This window comes from Camarhynchus parvulus, chromosome 6, assembly GCF_901933205.1.
Source record: "Camarhynchus parvulus chromosome 6, STF_HiC, whole genome shotgun sequence".
Lineage (NCBI taxonomy): Eukaryota > Metazoa > Chordata > Aves > Passeriformes > Thraupidae > Camarhynchus > Camarhynchus parvulus.
In genome coordinates, this window is record NC_044576.1 from 17149040 (window position 1) to 17167477 (window position 18438).

General features: G+C 42.3%; 2 protein-coding genes across 6 annotated transcripts in view; one reads left to right on the top strand and one right to left on the bottom strand.

The window, feature by feature from the left end:
• Nucleotides 1–7043, bottom strand: part of WASHC2C (WASH complex subunit 2C) — a 35278-nt gene extending 28235 nt beyond the window's left edge. For 3 of the 5 annotated variants that reach the window (XM_030951042.1, XM_030951039.1, XM_030951043.1), the window contains exons 1-9: nt 6912–6952; nt 6694–6798; nt 6121–6285; nt 4551–4616; nt 3692–3865; nt 2949–3042; nt 2540–2598; nt 1704–1751; nt 318–422 (exon numbers count right to left, since the gene is read on the bottom strand). In XM_030951042.1, the coding sequence (XP_030806902.1) occupies nt 318–422; nt 1704–1751; nt 2540–2598; nt 2949–3042; nt 3692–3865; nt 4551–4616; nt 6121–6285; nt 6694–6798 (816 nt within the window). In that variant the 5' untranslated portion in view covers nt 6912–6952. The other 2 variants (XM_030951040.1, XM_030951041.1) reach the window with 2 other exon arrangements.
• Nucleotides 7044–13604: 6561 nt separating this feature from the next.
• On the top strand, nt 13605–17504 carry LOC115905447 (beta-microseminoprotein-like). Its single transcript, XM_030951740.1, has 4 exons — nt 13605–13639; nt 15997–16096; nt 16412–16514; nt 17378–17504. Exons 1-4 carry the CDS (start codon nt 13637–13639, stop codon nt 17502–17504), a joined length of 333 nt encoding a protein of 110 aa, XP_030807600.1. The 5' UTR covers nt 13605–13636.
• Nucleotides 17505–18438: the final 934 nt, after the last annotated feature.

Here is an 18438-nt window from a genome sequence, read left to right on the forward strand (position 1 = left end):
GATGAACACATAGTTGTTAATGTCACCTTGCTTTGTAAGCAGGAGAAACAAAAGGCTTTCACTTCACAAAAATGCAATGACCCATTTCTTAATATTCTTGCAAGACAGCTTTGATACTTTTTTAAGCTATGAGAATCCCTGAGTTTAAAGGCGTAACACCTGAAAAATTATGTTAAAAGACAACTCAGGATTTTTGGAGGCACTTCCTACAGGATTCCATTCCAGGTACTTGAGAGCTACCATTATAATCCCTCTAAGGACAAATTTTTTGAATAAAAAGTCAGATCTCCCACTCCAGGAAAGCAGCAATTACTCACAGGCTTTGTGTTTTCATCTAAGTCTCCTTCCTCATCCTCCTCTTTTTCAGAGTCAAAGAGATCACAGCCATCATCATCATCTTCATCACTCATTTGGGCTATCCTCTAAAAAACAATTAATATCCTGTTCACATACAAAACAAGCACAAAACTTCATCTGCTTAGATAAAATATTCAAATCAAATTCACAGAAAGGATGGGAACTTACAGCCAATTTGGAGTACTTCACAGCTTTTGAAAGGTAAGGAAGGAGTGCTTCCGGCCCCAAGCGAGTTGCTGCATTCTGTAGCACACCCCAACCCTGTGCTGTGTTATTGAATGCTGCAACTGAGGACATAAAGGCTCCCCCCTCACAAGGTGTGTACCACTACCATGCACAAACTAAAGACCTGGTATTTAGTCTTTACACATGAACACTGAGTTAAGTATTCCTTAGTGTTCCTTGATCAACTAGTAAAAAATCGTATCATCTTGCTCTGTCCTTCGGGTGCACAGCAGAATGAGAGACACTACATGCTCACATCCTGATTTCAGTCACATCAGTAAGAGGCTGAAAAAGATGAAGTGAACTGGATGAGAGCTGGGGGTTGGCACAGGCAAGCGCCCATAATTGAACTAAATCACCAACAACCCAAAGATACATGCTCATCTTAAAATACATCAGGCATACAAAGCTACCCTATGAAGGTCAGCTTAAAGTAACATCTGAGTGTTTTTGCAACACTGTTTTACTAATAAGTAGATTAAAGAAGGGTTGCTTTTTGCATCATTGCTCTTTTGGCATTAAATCATGCCAGATTGAGGATCCCCACCTAAAAGTCTTTTGCAGTAGCACATCTAAATATGGATAAGATTCCTTCATCTAAAATCAATTACTAAAGTCAGGCTTCAATTTTCCCATCTCAACATTTCTCTTCCCTTCTCATTCATTATCCAAATGGATATACTGTTCAAATATCTAATACTGTTCACATCTTTGATTCCATGTAATACTCAAACTGTATTGTTCCTTGCCTCCTGCACAGCAAGATTAGATTTTTAATTATAAACCAAATGAACCCACAGAAGCCTAGTTTTCCTGGAGTAGAGTCTTTGAACTCTCATGTTTCCCTAGTTATTGCTGAGGAAAACACATATCAGGCAATGCCATCTCACAAAGGCTCTGTATCTAATGACAGCTTGCAAGCATGTCTTTAAGCCCAACACAGGTTCATTTTCAGAACATAGTGCCATCTGCCCAGGACCTTCCCATAAAATGTTATAAAAATCAGGTCTCACAAAATTGCTAATAATAACTGTCTAGAGCTCTCATCTCCTCTTTCATGCATGCTCACTGGGCCACAAATGGGAAGTCTTTCAGGTATGTACCAGAGCATTTAACCATACCGTCTTTTGGTCATCTTCACTAGGGTTTCCAAATTCATCATCTGATTCCTGTAACATAAGAGACCCAGAGACAAGTATCACACATTACTTCATCCAGTGGTTAAGGGAGAGGGCTCAGAAACTCTGAGCTTGCTGAAGTTTGGACATGCAGAGCTCCTCACCATGATCTGACCAAGAAATTGTTCCCCCAGTGCTGACCACTTTTATGACAGGAGCTCACTAGAAAGTCATTAATTCAGCAAGGACAGCAGGCTCCATTGTGACTGCATCCAAGTAACTCAAAAGGGATTTCACTTTAAGTGAGCAAAGACACCAAAAGCAAACACCTCAGGAGAAAGGGATTGCTTCCATAGCACAGTTACAAAGCAGAGACATCCCAGGCAAAGCAGGCAAAACATATCAGAAACTGATATTCCAATGCAGCAGATTTATGAGGCTAAGCCTGGAGGTGCATCACTTAAAGCTTTAAACTTGTTCCTGTCAGTCTCCATCCCACTCTTTGTAACTGTAATTTACAACAGATTTGTTCTCCATAAATGCAATTCTTTATAAGAATCTGATTTGCTTCACAAAATTAAATAGGACTAGAATAAAACATTTTAGTTTGAAGTATTCTACTTTAATAACAGCTAGAGTTATTACCACATAAATGTTCCTCTGGAAAGTTGCAGAGAAAACCACTGCATAAGAACAATAACAAAGTACATTTATCCCAACCAACACAGGGAAAAAACATCGTGCAGTATTATCTTGAGAGCCAACTTTAAAAAGCAAGGTAGTTAATGGCCTCACATGCAAGGAATGTTTGTGCAAAGCAGCTGGGACTTGCCACTTACCTCCTCATCCTTCTCTTCACTGTCAATTACACTTCCACGATCACTATCTACTGATCCTTCTAATTTAAATGGAAACAAAAAAGTTAATACCATTTAAGCCCCCTAAAGACTCTGTGAAGAAAACTAAAATCAGGTGGGTAGAGAGCGGTTTGAAAGAACTCTGAAAGCTGACGAAATTTTAAGACTTTGCATTTCTAATACACAAAGCACAAGTAAATGAGTATACTGGAAACGTGGTTGCTACAGCATGATCAACATTTTTTCCCCAGCTAATTATAGCCTGCATCTAACCATGCAAGAACAGTACACAGGATAACCAAAGCAGTGATTTGGTTATCAAAAACAGTCAAAAATCTTGGATTAGGACCTAATTACTTGCATAGAAACAAAAGGTCATGCCAGCACATACCTTCACTAGAGAGATCTCCAAGGCCAACATCATCCTGTTCCATAAACTGCTGAGAGCCAATCAAGTAAGGTAAAGGTCTGTCAACATAGAGATCCTGGAAAGAGACAACATCAGGTCTTTCTGACATCTTTGAACAGCCCTCAGAACAGAAGTCTTACCTCCCTTGTTTTAACTCAAGGAAGATACAAGCTTGTTAAGAGTCCCACCAAACCTATGCTTCAAGTCAACATATGACTAGGTGGGCTAGCTGATGTTTATTTCCCTCAACACCATCAAACAAAGTGGCTACTTCTGTTTGTGTAGTCCCAACTTGTTTTCTGCATGCCATGTAACAGAAGAATATCCTTGCAAAGACCTACAGGCATGAGTCTTATCCGAAAACCTGGACCTTGGATTTTCAATTATTTGGACGGTAAAAACAACCCATAAAGATATGGTTTGTACCTAAAAATCATGAAATTTGTACATCCCACTCCCACACGGAACTGAGAAAGTTCACTCCAATAAACTAACTTCCTTTAGGATGCCATACCTTAATGCTAACCTAACTGCTAGACAGGCAGGTTACAAAAGGAGAAGCTCAGCAGAGAGCACTTCTTCAGATGCAGTCATCAAACCCTCTTTTTAGGCAACAGGTTTAGGTAACATCAGTTTTACACTAAGGCAGTAAGTAATACAGCTGACAGAAGCAAAGAGCAAGTCCAAGAAAGCAAAACAAACCCAGCAAGAACAGGTCCCTGTACCTTTGGCTCAAGTATCAGTTCCACTCTTTCGTTACTTTCTTCCTCTTCTGAGTCAGAGTTCCCTGCTTTGATGTCTAGCTGTTCAAATGCACTGTCCAGAACCTGCAACCCATAATTCACTGCTTCTTGAATTTTAGGGATTAGATCAGCTTCTTTCTGTTCCCGCGTCTTTTCCTTTAGTAACAGAAAAAAACACACGCTCATTGCATTTTACTTAAGACTCAATCTTACCACAACACACATTCAAAATGTTAATTTCAAATCAGCACAACGAAAGCTTTTTCACTATGTGCATTAGAAGGACAATAAGAGTTTTTTTTGCTTGACTTAATTCATTTTCATCACTCCAAAAACAGAGGTTCTAAACATCCACACAAGCACAGTATTGTTTTACTCCTGCTCCTAAGCTATTATGGAGACATTTATGGTATAATACATCCAGATTGTAATATACACACATACATACATATAAAGCTTTCTGAGTACTTATTCCTAGGAATTATTTCAGTCAGATTCTGCTTCCCCAATTTACTACCTGTGAATCCAGTACGGTTGCCCAAGGCCTTCTTGCTGAAAAAACATGCATAACCACTTAAAAATCAATGCATAAGTCTCATCTGCTGGATACAGTACTGAGCTTGGGGAGGCCCTAAGAGATGATCACACACTGCAGTAGCCTCCAATATCACTATCAACTTTATGACTAAGTGACATACACTATCCAACACAAAGACTTCAAGGAGAAAGGAAGGAGTTTGGTTTGTAAGCTGTAAATGTAAGCAAACCAAGTTTGAAAATGAGAAGGTAGACAATGGCTGCAAACATACTGACAGCACTCAAGGCAGCTGAAGTTAAGTACCTGCTCTGTTTTGTCTCCAACATCAGCTTTGGGAATAGGCTCTTCCACTTCTTCATCATAAACTCTCTGAAAAGTCAAGCAAAATTAATTCATGTAAGAACAATGTACTACTACAGGGGCTAAACCATGGGTACCACCTCAAAGTACACTGTTAATATGTAATTAATTACACATTAGTTCATTACACAGTAATAAACAAAGCCATGGATGATATCAAGTACCTTCATGCATTGGTACTGAAGGTACCTTCGGCAGCTTCTCAATGCAACTGAGGTAATTCAAGTCTGCTAACAGACTAATCTGAACATAATAAAAAATGCAGTTTTTAACCTTCCCAAGGTAAAGCTGTTTTAGACACCTTCAGAGTGAAACCTAGATTTTACTTAGAGGCTGTCTACTTTCCTTTAGTTTTCTGTTATTTAGTAGCTTTCCTTCCATACTCACAGAGAGGGTTCACAACAACCCTCAACCTTCAGTTTATTCTGATGATCCCTCACATCCAGCACTCTTTTATAGGAACAGCTACAAGGAGAAAAAGGGGAATAAAAGATCTCCATGAAACTTGCAAACCTAAATCTAAATCTCAAACACAGGTGCAGTTATCCCCTGGGAAGACACAGATCTCTCACTAACTAAAATGAAAATCAGAAATGAAGACCTAATTCTGTGCACCTCAATTTGGGAACAAACAGCTGTAAGCACATGAGATTTAAAATATTTGGTACAAACTGTTCTCAGCAGAATCATTATGCTGAACAGCCAAGCTAGGTCAGAAAAGACACTGCAGCGCTGAAAAAACCCACTACCACCAAAAGCCCCCAGAATATAAATCCAGTTTTCCATCTTTTCCTCTGCCACCACCCTTCCAATAATAATGCTATGATGAGACATGTATGGCCTGAAATAATGCTGATCAAAACAAAACACTCGATAAAACTCAGTGCTAAAAACCCTCCAAAATCTGAAATACTATTAAAGCTCTCCAACTTAATCAGACACATACTTCTAGTGATACAGTGTTGCAAAAGGCTTTTTTAAGTCTACCTTTATCTTTCAAAATAGAGATATCTATAAAGTGGCAACATTAACCAGAAAACATGCTTGTCATGACCACACGAAAGGGACAACTACCTGCAGGCCAACACCTTTAATACCAAATACTTTTACAGCAAAATAACACCATTAAGCAAATTTACAGCATTGTATAACATTCCTCATATTTAAACAGGTAAATGCTGACAAATGCTACATTCCTACAACTTGTGAAGATAATCCAAGACATCCCAGAATTCCCAACTCATTCATAGTTCTAAAACCAAAACTCTGATCTCCTGGTCACATATTAGCAAGGAAGGAAGGAAGGTATTGCTGAAAAGGCAAAGGGAGCCTGCCAGTATTGGATAGTGCATCACTCACAAGGGAATTAGGATATCTTTTAACAAAATACAATTAAAAGTAATTTCATCCCTAAATCAGCATCAGGCTTGCCAGAAAGCTAAATCAATCCTACATTAAGAGACAATGACAATGTTTGAAGTACAAGTTTGATGTTGTACTAGAACACACTCACATTCTCTATGAACTGTGTGTTGGACAACATAAGAAAGTCATTGAAGACATTATGAAGGCGGCAGTCTGTAGCTTTTGTTTCACTGATCAATCCGTCCACCTGTTTTTTGATTTCATGTGTCCTGGAAATGGTTTGCTGTGAGAATTCTTGTAGAAAATGCAGAAGCTGTTGACAACAACAAAGCAATAGTCAGCATCCAACTCTTTTTCTTTTTGGCACCATTTGCGAGACAGACAGAACTGATCATACAATTCAACTGAGGACCAAAACACACGCACATTACACTGAACCACTCCCACGCACACACACACACACAGGACCAAGTCTCAGCCACTTCGTTCCGCATCTCCTTTCGAGCCAAGCCCTCACCGGAGTTTTCCTGCCCGGACCGCAGGGTTAAAGCACCGAGAGAGCGGCCGGGCCCGGGGCTGCCTCTTCCCGCGGCAGGCCCGTCTCCAGAGCCCCGGCCAGCGGGCGGCAGCCCCGCCCCGCACCCGGCCCCGGCCCCGGGGAGGCCGCGGCCTGCGCACCCCTCCGGTGCCGGGCTCAGGCCCGTCCGGCCGCACCGCTCACCCCAGCGTCCGAGGCCAAGGACCAGCTCTGGCTGCTCTTACGGATCTCATCCAGCGACCAGGGCCGCTCCCACACCGGCGCCGGCTCCGCCACGTCCCCGTTCATCTGCGGGAGAAGAACAGTGAGCAGCGCGGCCGCCGCGGGCCGCCAACGAGGCCGGCCGTGCCGCTACCCTGGGCCGGCGCCCGGGCCCCGGCCCGGCCGGTCCCGCCGCTCACCCTGGGCCGGCGCCGCCGGTGCCGCTCCCGGCCCGGCCCGGTCCCGCCGCTCACCCTGGGCCGGCGCCGCCGGTGCCGCTCCGGCCCGGCCCGTCCCGCTCACCCTGGGCCGGCGCCGCCGCTGCGCGCGGTCAGCTGAGCGCCGTCACGTGACCCGCCCCGCCCGCGCGCACCGCAGCGCCGCCAGGGGGCGCCAGGCGGCGCGCGTGGGACGTTGGGCGGAGCCACCGCGTCCCGTCCTGTCCCATCCCACTTCATCCCATCCCCTCCCATCCCGTCCCCTCGCATCCCACCGCGTCCCGTCCCGTCCCGTCCCCTCCCAACCCACCGCATCCCATCTCACCGCGTCCCGTCCCGTCCCATCCCACTGCATCCCATCCCCTCGCATCCCCTCCCCTCCCACCGCGTCCCGTCCCGTCCCGTCCTGTCCCCTCCCATCCCATCCCACCGCGTCCCTTCCCATCCCGTCCCCTCCCATCCCCTCCAGTCCCAACGCATCCCCTCCCATCCGACCGCAGCCCCTCCCGGCGTGTCACGTCCCGTCCCGTTCCGTCTCCTCCATCCCGTCCCGTCCCGTCCCGCCCCGTCCTACCCTCTCCGCGGGAATCGCGCGGAACGAGCGCGGCGGGAGGCGGCTGCGGCCGCCGCAGCCGTGTTCACGGACAGACGGGACAGGAGGTGCCCTGTACGGGACACGAGCTTGGGCGCCCCGCGCGGCGCGGGAGCGCAGCCGAGCCAGCAGGAGGGTGTGCGCGCGGCATTCCCCGCTGGAGCGTTGCACCGGCCTCTGCTGATGCCCAGGCTTACGAGTAAAAAGGGACTCTTTCCTCCTATTTTTCTTGCTGAAGTAAGTGCAAGGCTTAACCTGAGCCAAGTAAAATCTTCTCAGTTTTAAAACTATGAGCCTTAGTAAACCCGCGCCAGAATTTCAGGATCTGCTAGAAGAAAACACACTGACATGAACAAATATACAGTGCCAATCGCCAAACTGGAATTCAATTATCCCTAGGCATTTTGAGGTTAAACGCCCCCCACTAGCTTTTTCACTTTCTTGCTAATTTTTTTTCCAATGGACTAAAAAGCCTTGTCATACCACTGTATTTCATATGGTCTTTTTTACAAGTGAATTCATGAGAAAGGAAATGACAATAAAATAAACTGTTCTTCCAGGTGGTGACTAAATAATCCATTGGCATAATCAGACCTTTATATTTGCACATGGAGTTTATTTATTTCTTGAACTTGACTACATTGATACCACTCATGCGGAACCAGGGCACTGATTGATCTTACTTGGATTCTCAAATAAGAAAAAACATGCAAGATCTCCAAGTTCTTATATATTGATCCAATGGCTACATTCAGATACTGGAAATACATTGCTAGGTAAGGGACACAGAAACTTCTAAAGCAAAGTATCACAAATACTCCTTTCAACTCTATTTTCTGTGATTCTGTGACAAGACACCATTACTGAACTGGCTCAGACCTTCAAACCTAGTGGAATTTAAAGAATTTAAATTTTAATATACTGATAATAAAACAGGAACTAACAAAGGACAAGTAGAAAAATACTAGCCTAGCCTAGTTTTACATATAAATATAAATATAAATATAAATAGAAATAGAAATAGAAATAGAAATAGAAATAGAAATAGAAATAGAAATATAATATAAATATAAATATAAAATTATTCTCAAAGCCTTTAGTATTTTGCTGTAGCTTCTTCCTCTGTAACATTCCATCAACCAGAAAATCTTGCCTTTGGTTACTTTCCATATTCACTGACATGTGAATCCCCTTTGTTGATAAGGCAAAGCTCTACTTTCACAGAAATGTGTGCATTATAAAATATGAGATCTGTGTGCTCTTTGTGCACTGATGCTGCAAAATGTCGGGTCTTAGCACTGGGCAGCTTCAGGTCTGGGGGCCTTGCAGATCAGTTTCCATAAAGAACCCAGCATGGCAGCTACATAGAACCTGAATGGTTCCTAGAGGAAGCTGTTTATTTGTGATACAGCAGTCTCTGAGCCAAGAGGACTATGAATGGCACAACAAAAATCTGCTTTCTAGAATTCGTGTCCTAAACATTTCAGACAGGGTTACAAAAGGCATTTCATGCTAAAATTCCTTTTGGAGAGAAATGTAGACAGGTTCCATTTAAAGTTTAGAGACAAGCAGCAAGAAAAATCACTGAGGGGATCTTGCTGTTCCCCTCAGAACTCTCTAAATGATTATGTGACATAAAGGTATAAAAATTCACATATGTCATCAGGGACTAATCTGCAGATTAAGAACCAGAACATGTAAGACCGTACAGGACTGAGGTCTCTAACACCCACGAAGCCATGCCTTAGTCACAAATATTTACAAAGTAAAGAGAATATCACAGCGAGCTTTCCCAATAGCTAACAGAAAGTAAACATGTTTTTAAAACCTTAGAACAGGATGCAAACATAAAAAAAGTCAAATTACAATTAAAAGTTAAGCTTCTGCATTCCATGGAAAAGAACTCCAATACAAGTTGTGCATTGTTCCTCACTTCCCTGGCCACTCCTTGTTCTCCTGCTCAGTGCTGTATGTCTTAGTATAGAGGCAGAGAGATGTGCTTGCTTAGCTCTGCAATTTCCAGAATTCCTCATTCTCCAAGAGATAGCCCCAGCACCTGCATTATCTGCAGGCTGCAAAAAGTCTTGGGGGTGACAAGCAATGTCAGGGCTTGAAGATGCCTCAGACTCTGGTGCACAGTGTAGAAAGGAGGATCTACAGCTAGAAGTACATGTGCTGTCCCTGGACCAGCACAGGAGTCTGAAATCTCCAGAGGAACTTCCCCCTCTGCTTGGTGTTCATTGCTGGTTAATGCAATGACAGAACGCACTGCTTGCTTATTAGTGTATTTATTCATTTCAGGGAATTCAAAATCAGGTTTCCTATAAATAATTAATTATAACGCCTAAGAAATAAGCAACTATGATTACCCATGTCAGCTAAAAAGACCTTGCTATATTGATACAAGTTATTTACTGAAATAAGCTGTGCAAGCAGTAAAAAAAATAAATAGCCAGTCTGATAAATTCAGTTCAGGTAACTAGAAATTAAGGGAGAAAAGCTAAACCCACAGCACAACAGCTAGCCCTACAAATGAACCTGGACTCAGACACATGACTTCATTGATTCATGGTTTGATCCTTCTTTGATCTGGAAAGTTCATGTCTGGTGGTAAAATCATGAGCTTGGAGAACGGGCATTATTACTCTGGAGATCCTTGGTGAGGTGTAGGAATACCTACTATGTCAGGAATAGGGAAACTTGACTTCTCTGCTGTCTCTGGTATCTGAATTCCTCTAGGTCATAAGCTCTGAAACTTGAAATCTCTGACACACTTAAGGGAGTCACCCAAAATCATGCATCAAGTCAGCATCAGAATGAAGAAATAAAAAAAAAATCCTGAATCACAGTCCTGTGGTTTTCTACTTTAGTCTTCTGTAAAACTTTGAAACTTGTAGGACTGATGAAGTAGTGCTACCCTCCCACTTTTGTAAACAGATCAAGAAATTAAAGTTCTCATATTAATTGAGGTATCATAGTTGATAAAGCAAGATAGAGCCAGGATGGCTGTGAACTTATGTTCCAGGTTAGACCCAGGAAAGCCTTGCACCAAGTATGTGCTTGAGAGCAAAGAATGGCTCCACTGCAGCCAATGGAATATCCAGAGGGCTCAGACTAAGGATATGCATTAGCGCTTTGCTTGACCCAAGCCCTAAGATCTAGTTTGAAGGCTGCAGAAGTTAATGGGAGTTTTCCAACTTTCTTCAAGTAGGTTCAAACCTATTTAAGCTAAAGATTGTGTTTCCAACATATTGGAGGTTTAGTTATCTGCATGACTTAATGTGCAAATATTTATCTGCATGATGTATGTAAGTTCCATAGAATCAGGAGTGAACTTTGCAAAAAACTTATTCTCTCACTGAGTATTAATCTACCACAAGGACACCAGCTTTTTTGATGGAAAGTAAGAACACCAAATCATAGAATGGTTTGGGTTGAAAGGCACCTTAAAGATCATCTAGTTCCAACCTCTGGCCTTTGGCAGGGACACCTTCCACTAGGTTGCTCAAAGTTCCATCCAGCCGGACCTTAAACACTTCCAGGGATGGGGCATCCACAAGTTCTGTAGGCAACCTGTGCCAGTGTCTGACCACACTCACAGTAAAGAATTTCTTCACAATAACAGTTCTAAACATGACCTCTTTCACTTTAGAATCATAACCCCTTGTCCTGTCACTGCCCTCCTCATCTTTCCTATAATTACCTGTTAAGAACTCTGCATGCTCTGGTGAAATTAGTGCAGTGCTATGGAAGCAGTTATCCTGGAAAAAAAATTGTATTGAAAAGAGGAATTCACTGGAGATGTATCCAGATCTAAGATTTTAGGAAGGGACTAAATTCTTTTAAAGCAACATCCGTGTATCCTCAGGCAGGAGGTTGAAAGGCACCCAGAAGTGTCAACCAACAGCAGACAGGCCACAGCACAGCTGGCAGGGCCCCAGCATCTTTGGCAAGGATTCATTGGCAGGAGAATAAGGTGTTGTGCCTAACAAGCATCTTGAAAGCAAAACCAGTCTTGCTTTGAGGTCTCTATCAAAAAGCCACAAAAGAACTGGCACCAAATTTCCTGTTCAGCCCAGGGTGACCTGGTGGTAGCAAAGCCTGCACACAGCAAGTGAAAGGATGGGAATGACTTTACAGTGGTACAAGACATAGGATGGTGCACATCACCTATGATTTCTCTACATTTGCATGAAAGCCTTATATCAAGAGATACACAATCATCACGAATAGAGTTTGCAAACAATATTTAATGTGCCAAATAATAAATAAGACTGGTCATCTTAATGGTGAAATAAACTGTGCTTACTTAGTTCGTGCTTTAGGTAGTTTTTTCTTTTCTTTTTTTTTCATTTTGGAGAAATAGGATTTTTTAAAAACTCTGTAAAGCATAAAATTTGTATTAACAACAGTGCCCCGAGAAGAATTTAGGGATGGAAAGCAAGTGTCTTCTATCTAGAACAATATGGTTCAGCTTAAGACAGCTGATGAGAAGCCTGGACAGGAATGGCATTATGTCCTTCATACTATCTGAGGTTGTTCCCACAACACTTACATGCTTTTACACCTTGTTTTATACTCAGATTTGAAATGAGATACTGTCAGGTTGGAGACTGTGCAGAAATGGGTGGCATGAATGAAAATAAATTTGGGCTACAGAACTGAAGATGAAAATTGCTGTACTCAGCTGAGAAAGGTTTTAAGCTGACTCAACAGACTCTAAACACGGACAAGATGAAGAGCTGGATAACAAAGTACTGTTATCTACCATGCCAGAAGCAAAGGATGAGAAAGGATATTTATTCAATTTTTTCAATGAAAACATGACTATCTTTAAATTGAAATTTTAAAATGTAGTGATTATATCAGAAAAAAACCAAAAGTCAGGTGTTTAGTTGGACAATTGAATGCTTAGGAACTTTTCATCAATTATGTCTTTCTTACTAAAGAATTATCAAACCTGCACAGACTTCAGCTTTAGCTTCCTCCAGGGAGCTCAGGAAATTCTGTTGTGTTGTATTTTAATTTCTTTTGCTCCTGCTGAATTCTTTGGGTCAAATTAGTCATTATTAATATGCAGCAATACATAGTGCACAGGAAAAAATTACAATTATTCTTGCCATCACTGAAAAGCATATAACTCTGTATTTAATTTACTCTAAAAAAAAGTCCCAAATGATTCAGTTTAATTTTTCAGTCTCTAAACTTTATAACCATAGGCTAAATTTCCTGTAGCCAATAAGTCTCCCACAGGAATGAGTTTCAAATTGCTTGGCAGCATGTGTAATGAAGTATTTTAAATGTAGGTAGGGCCACAGGTGGATAGTTCTTTCTGAAAAGAGGTTGTAGGAACAAGAGAAAGCAGAGTACTTGATTAGCACTCTGAAGTTTATCACTTGGGAAAGTGCGCATTTAAAAGTGATCCTATACTCTACTATAATTATTCAGGTCAAAGACAGAACAGTTCCACAGGAGTAACAGCAGGGTTTTGATTTGAGAGGAATTTTTTATTTTGGTGGAGAAGAAAGCTGTTGTAATGGGACCCAGCCTCAGCTAAGGTCTCAATGTTCAGAGGTTTTGATCCTGGTAGTGGCCAAGCACCTTCGTTATCTTTCAGTGCACACCCCAGCACTCACAGTGAGAATGCAAAGATCTGGCAGAAGCTCCATTTGCTAGTAACACCTAATGCACCACTCAGCATGTTCCAGCCCTCTGATAGCAGGCAGGATTTGGCATGCATTTCTGCCCCACCTAAAAATCACCTGGCTGGATAATGCTGTCTACAGCTTAGCTATCAATATTTGTTTTCCACCAGAAAGGCATTTTTTCTAATCATAATTCTTCCAAGGAATTCAAAGTTCTGGAGTCAGCAATTTACCCAGGTCAGTGCTCAACAAAACCAAACATTTTCTCATTGCCAGCTGGAAAAATTTCAGAGATTTCTTTGGATGTTACAAAATAACTGCATTTGCATTGAGCAGGCTTTTTCCCCCCTCCACCTAGACTTGAATTGCACAACATAAAGGCAGCATAAAATATTTGCTCTCTGATTCCACATAAAGAACTTCAGCTTTCTCAGGAAACCTGGAGCTCTTTGGAAGCCAAGCATTCCACAATGGTAAGTCAAAGGTTTCGATTGGTTTGGGTGTTTTTGTAATGGGGATACAGATAGGTATTTGCTTTAAAACTGCAAAAGGAGAGCATTTAAGAGAACTATCTAGTTACACATTTTAAATCTGGCTATATTGTATTTCAAACTTGTAAGATGCAAAGACAGGAAGGCACCTCTGTGAAGATTATTGTGAATTTTGTTCTTTGCATTGGAATTCTTTTCAAGAAGTTTTACAGTCTTTCCTTGCTGTTATCCTTTCCTCAGAAATGTTTGTGAAAATATTCAGAGTCTTGCAGACATTCAGGACCATGCTTTTAAAACTTATAAATGTGAAGCACAGTCTAAAAAATGTCTTTTTGCAATGAAAAATATGCGTATATTTTGTCCATGTATTTTTTCTGTTCTTCATTTTGATCCCTCAAATTCTGTCTTGTTCCAGCTATTCAAGCCTCCAAAGGTGTTTGCAGAATCTAAATCAACAGTTAGGGAATGATTAATAGACCAACAAAGTCCTACGGCCTGGTTCTCCTGTGATTTGTGCTCACATAATCCCAAAGGCACAGACATCAAGAAGCACCTTTGACGAGCATCCCAGGAATGGCATAGCTTCTACAGAGGAGGCAGCAGTGTCTGTAATATATGTTGATTCATAAAGAGGGGAGAAATTACCATTTGCTTCTTTCTGTGTTTCAGCTTTATTGCCAAGTTTCTGTAACTTAGCTGACAAATCACTTGCTTGTTGCAGCATAAAGCACATTCAGACACCTGATTGAACACCAGAGACTTCCCCTTATGTTTGTCTTTAGTTTCAGTGGAAGGTCTTAAATTTTGATCTTTAGAGAGATGAGCATGCCTGAGCTCATGTGACTGGCAGTTCTAGGAGTAGCATGATAAGGAAAATACTAGAGGGAAAAAAAGATAAAATATTATCAGAAGACAGCACAACACATGAAGGATTTTTGTATTTTCTATAAAGACATGAGTGACATGGCATGGAGTATCTGTGTTGTTGCAAACACCTAACTCAGGCACCATGAATAGCACACTTTAGGAGTTTCAGTCTTTCCCTTTATCTTCTTTCATTCTGGCTATGGTGCTCAGCATGATAGCTGTCTCTGTTCTAGCCTAAAGCCTCAAGAACTCCACATCACAGAACCACAATGAAAATGAAGCATTTCCCCCTTCCCAGACCACTCCATAAACCCTCCTCTTCCTTGCTTTCACTATACTTTAAATATCTGTCCCATAACAAAAGAGGAAACCAAGGATTAAAATATCAAGTTTTTTCCACAGCAGGCAGAGGAGTTTCTCATTGGCTCACCTTCTGCCTGAGGCTCAGAACCTTTCAATGTCTTATGGCATTGTGATTCAAGTAAGCCAAGCCTCTCACTGCTACTTTAAACCCTGTTTCAAGCAGCAACAGTCTCAGCAATATCTTCCAAAGTTCAGAAGAGTAACTTGGAAAGCTCTAATCATTTCAAATCCTTTCCTGTTAGTCTGCAAGTGCTATCAAGAAAAATTAAATAACTTCCTCCATTGCTCCTCAGTATCTGGCTATTCCAAAACTTTTCCTTTACATTATTCAGCTGGAGCAGCCCATCAAAATAAATCTGTGCTCTCTCCTGCTTCTCTAGTCCCTCTGCTCCAGTAAAACAATCATTACAAAGTCATGCAGACTTTTTCAAAAAAAGTTCTGGATGTTCAGCAGGTCCCAGGGGACGTACCTGAAAGCTTCTTTAGATGCCTAGCTGTTGCCCCCACGAGAGAAAAGGAGGTGTGTCCTGTGTTAAGTCCCAACCTGTGTCTGCATGGTTTGACAAGATGGCTCAGGTGATGCTAAGTACAATGTACAGCACTCAAATTTTGCCCAAAGACATACATTTATCTCTCTCTTCCCTGACCAGCCACCTGTGTCAAAAAAACCTGCTGGAATAGATTTAGATCTGAGATCTCCTCTCCATTGCAAAATGAGAAGCAATTGCTGTACCCAGAAGTGAAGCAATGGGATGCTCAACAAAGATTTGCTAGAGAAAGAGCTAAAGCTGACTCAAAGGCAATAAATAAAGCACTGACAAGAGCTTGGCAGGGCTTTCAAGTTTATAATATTATTGAAGTTTTGTGTGATTTTTAGAGACTGTATTTTGGCAGGGAGTGATGCTGCTGACATGGTAATATCATGCCATTTTGCATCTTCCCACCTGAAAGAAAAATGCAGGGAAATATCTGGAGTGTACTTTTCCACTATTTTCATATACACATAAGGTTATTTCTAATTTTGATTCAGGTTCAGTGACAGCTTTTGAAAACAGAGCTAATCAATGCAGTTTAAAATGCATGGCCTCAGCTCTGTGTTTCTATTACAGAAGAGGTTTCTGGCCTTCCTTGTTGCAATGGGCATCATAGTGACCCTGGGTGATGCCTACTGCTGGGGGAAAATTCACAAGCCAGGGGAGGCCAAAGATGGTAAGAACAAGGAAGATCCTCTGACCTGATTGCTCTGTGGTAACTTGGCTCTCTGTGGAGCTGCCAGGAAGGGCTCAAAATACAAGGGAGGCAGAAGACATTGGAAAAACACAAGCAGGGGACTCCAGCAGCAAGTTGCTAAAAGTAGGGGAAAAACAAAGTCTTCCCTTGGGCTGCGTGTGGTTGCAGCAATATTACTGCAACTGGGGGTAGCTTGCCACTGCTATTCCAGCACATGGAGCTCATTTAGGTGTTGACACCTCCTTTAGGTGAAGGCTTAAAGAACCTGTTCTGTTTTGCTACCGTCTTATGCAGGCTGTATGATCAATGGAAAACTGTATCCCTTTGGACACATTGAGAGGACAGAAGATTGCTACCAATGCAACTGTGGTGAAGGTGAAATGGAATGCTGTTCCCTGTAAGTTTGAACTTCTTGGTACCATCGTTGCCTGAAGGATGACCACAGCTTTCCATTGCTGGGGATAAATGGGTTTGTAAGGGCACAAGAGAGCCTTTTCTCACCCATGTCACAGAGCTAGTGAAAGCCACATACAGCTCTCAATTGTTTGCATCCTTAGCTGTGTTTGCCTTTCCTCATTTTCTGCTGACTGGGAGTGGACACAAGTCCCTCCAGGCACATCCAGCTGGTGCTTGTCTTTAATTTTTAAGGAACTTGTGAACCCCTCTTTCACTGCAGGTGTCTTTCATTAGCTGAGCAAGTAGAGGTAGGTGACTTAAGTTTCCCTAAAGAGCTTCTGGTGATCTGAATCCCTTTCCTGAAGCGCTTTTCTCCAGTGAATATGCTGAACGTAGGATGACAAGGCTCTGCTCTGAAGTATTTCTCCAGCCTTCTCCTTTCCTTCTCCTGCTTTCTCAAAAGCCCAAAATACCTTGATGATGATCTTTGTCTTTATTCAGGTGGCACAGTCCATCAGGGAGCAGCCACCACATGTTATGCAAAGTGGAAATAATGAAAAAGGAAATAATGAAAAATTAAACGAAAAAAGGAAAGATGCCAAGCCCATGCTTATGTCACTGCAGAGTGCTGTGCTACAAGTGCCTTTGCTAGTGCTGAGCATCCTGCAGCATCTTCACAGCGCAGCGCACAGGGCATCATTTGAGGCTCTGGAAGCTGCAGCTGTGTGGTACTCAAGGTAGCTCAGCTGCCCTTAGGCATGGTTTGACCTGTCTCACTGAGCTGTAGTTCAAGCTATAATCACCAAAATATTGACATTTTTACTGCTCTCAAGCTGACACTTGCTTTCTCTTTGCCTCTGACAGCTTTCACATTCCTGTTGCTTACGACAAAAAGAAATGTAAAGTTGTTTTCAACAAGAAGCGCTGTGACTATGATGTCCTGGACAGGGACCCCTCACAGCCATGTTCTTCTTATTCTCGTGTGGGCTAACACCTGCTCCAAACCTCTCTGCATTGTGGAATTCCTCTGCTTCCTACAGAGGCTTTGCCATCAGAGAAAAGCACAATGACATGGGAAAATCTCATAAGAGAGAACTTCAGTAGCTGCCTCCGAAGTGTTGCAATTCAGCTTATCAGATGCATAATCAGATAGAGTGCCTCATTTCTGTCATTACTGCATTTGTTAACTACAATAAATTGAGATGAAACATCCATAAATGCTTCATATTGATGTTTTGTTTTTTGCAGTGACATGGGGAAATGCCACCTTCTTTGACAAAGAAATGCATTTGGCTCTCCAGTCTGACATGCTGTGCACCATTACCCTGGCACAAGCCACTGTCCTGCTTTACAGGTTCTCTTTTAGCCAGGTGTCAAAATCCATTATCATTTGGAAGTGATGCACTATTTGGGACATGCTGTACCATGGCTCCTATTCAGCATGCACAGACTTTTGGTAAGACCTGTGCTGCTAACACCTCAGAAAAGTGAGGATGAGAAATCATCATCCTCTTTCTCCCATTTTTTCCCTTATTTTCATCAATGTCATGCCCCAACACTGGCAGTGACTGTTCATGTCCATTGCCCACTCTGACCAGACCTGAAGTTTAAAGCAATGTTAAACTTTAAACTCTGGTACTCTGACTTGTCCTCTGCCAAGCCCTGATCCTGAACACACTGCACACACTGTGCTGCTTTAGTGGTTCTTGTCCACTTTGAAAAAGAGACCTAGACCAGCCCCTGGAGACGTGCTTCCTCATGGCAGCAGGGCTTGAGCTACTAACAATGCAGATGCCTTCTGTCTCTTCAGTACAGCAATTCTCCACAGTCACAGGGGAATGAAACTCAGCTTCAAAGCAAAGCTTGGAAATCAGATCTCCCACCTGGAAATGCCTAGGGTCCTAAATCTGCCCACATATATGAGA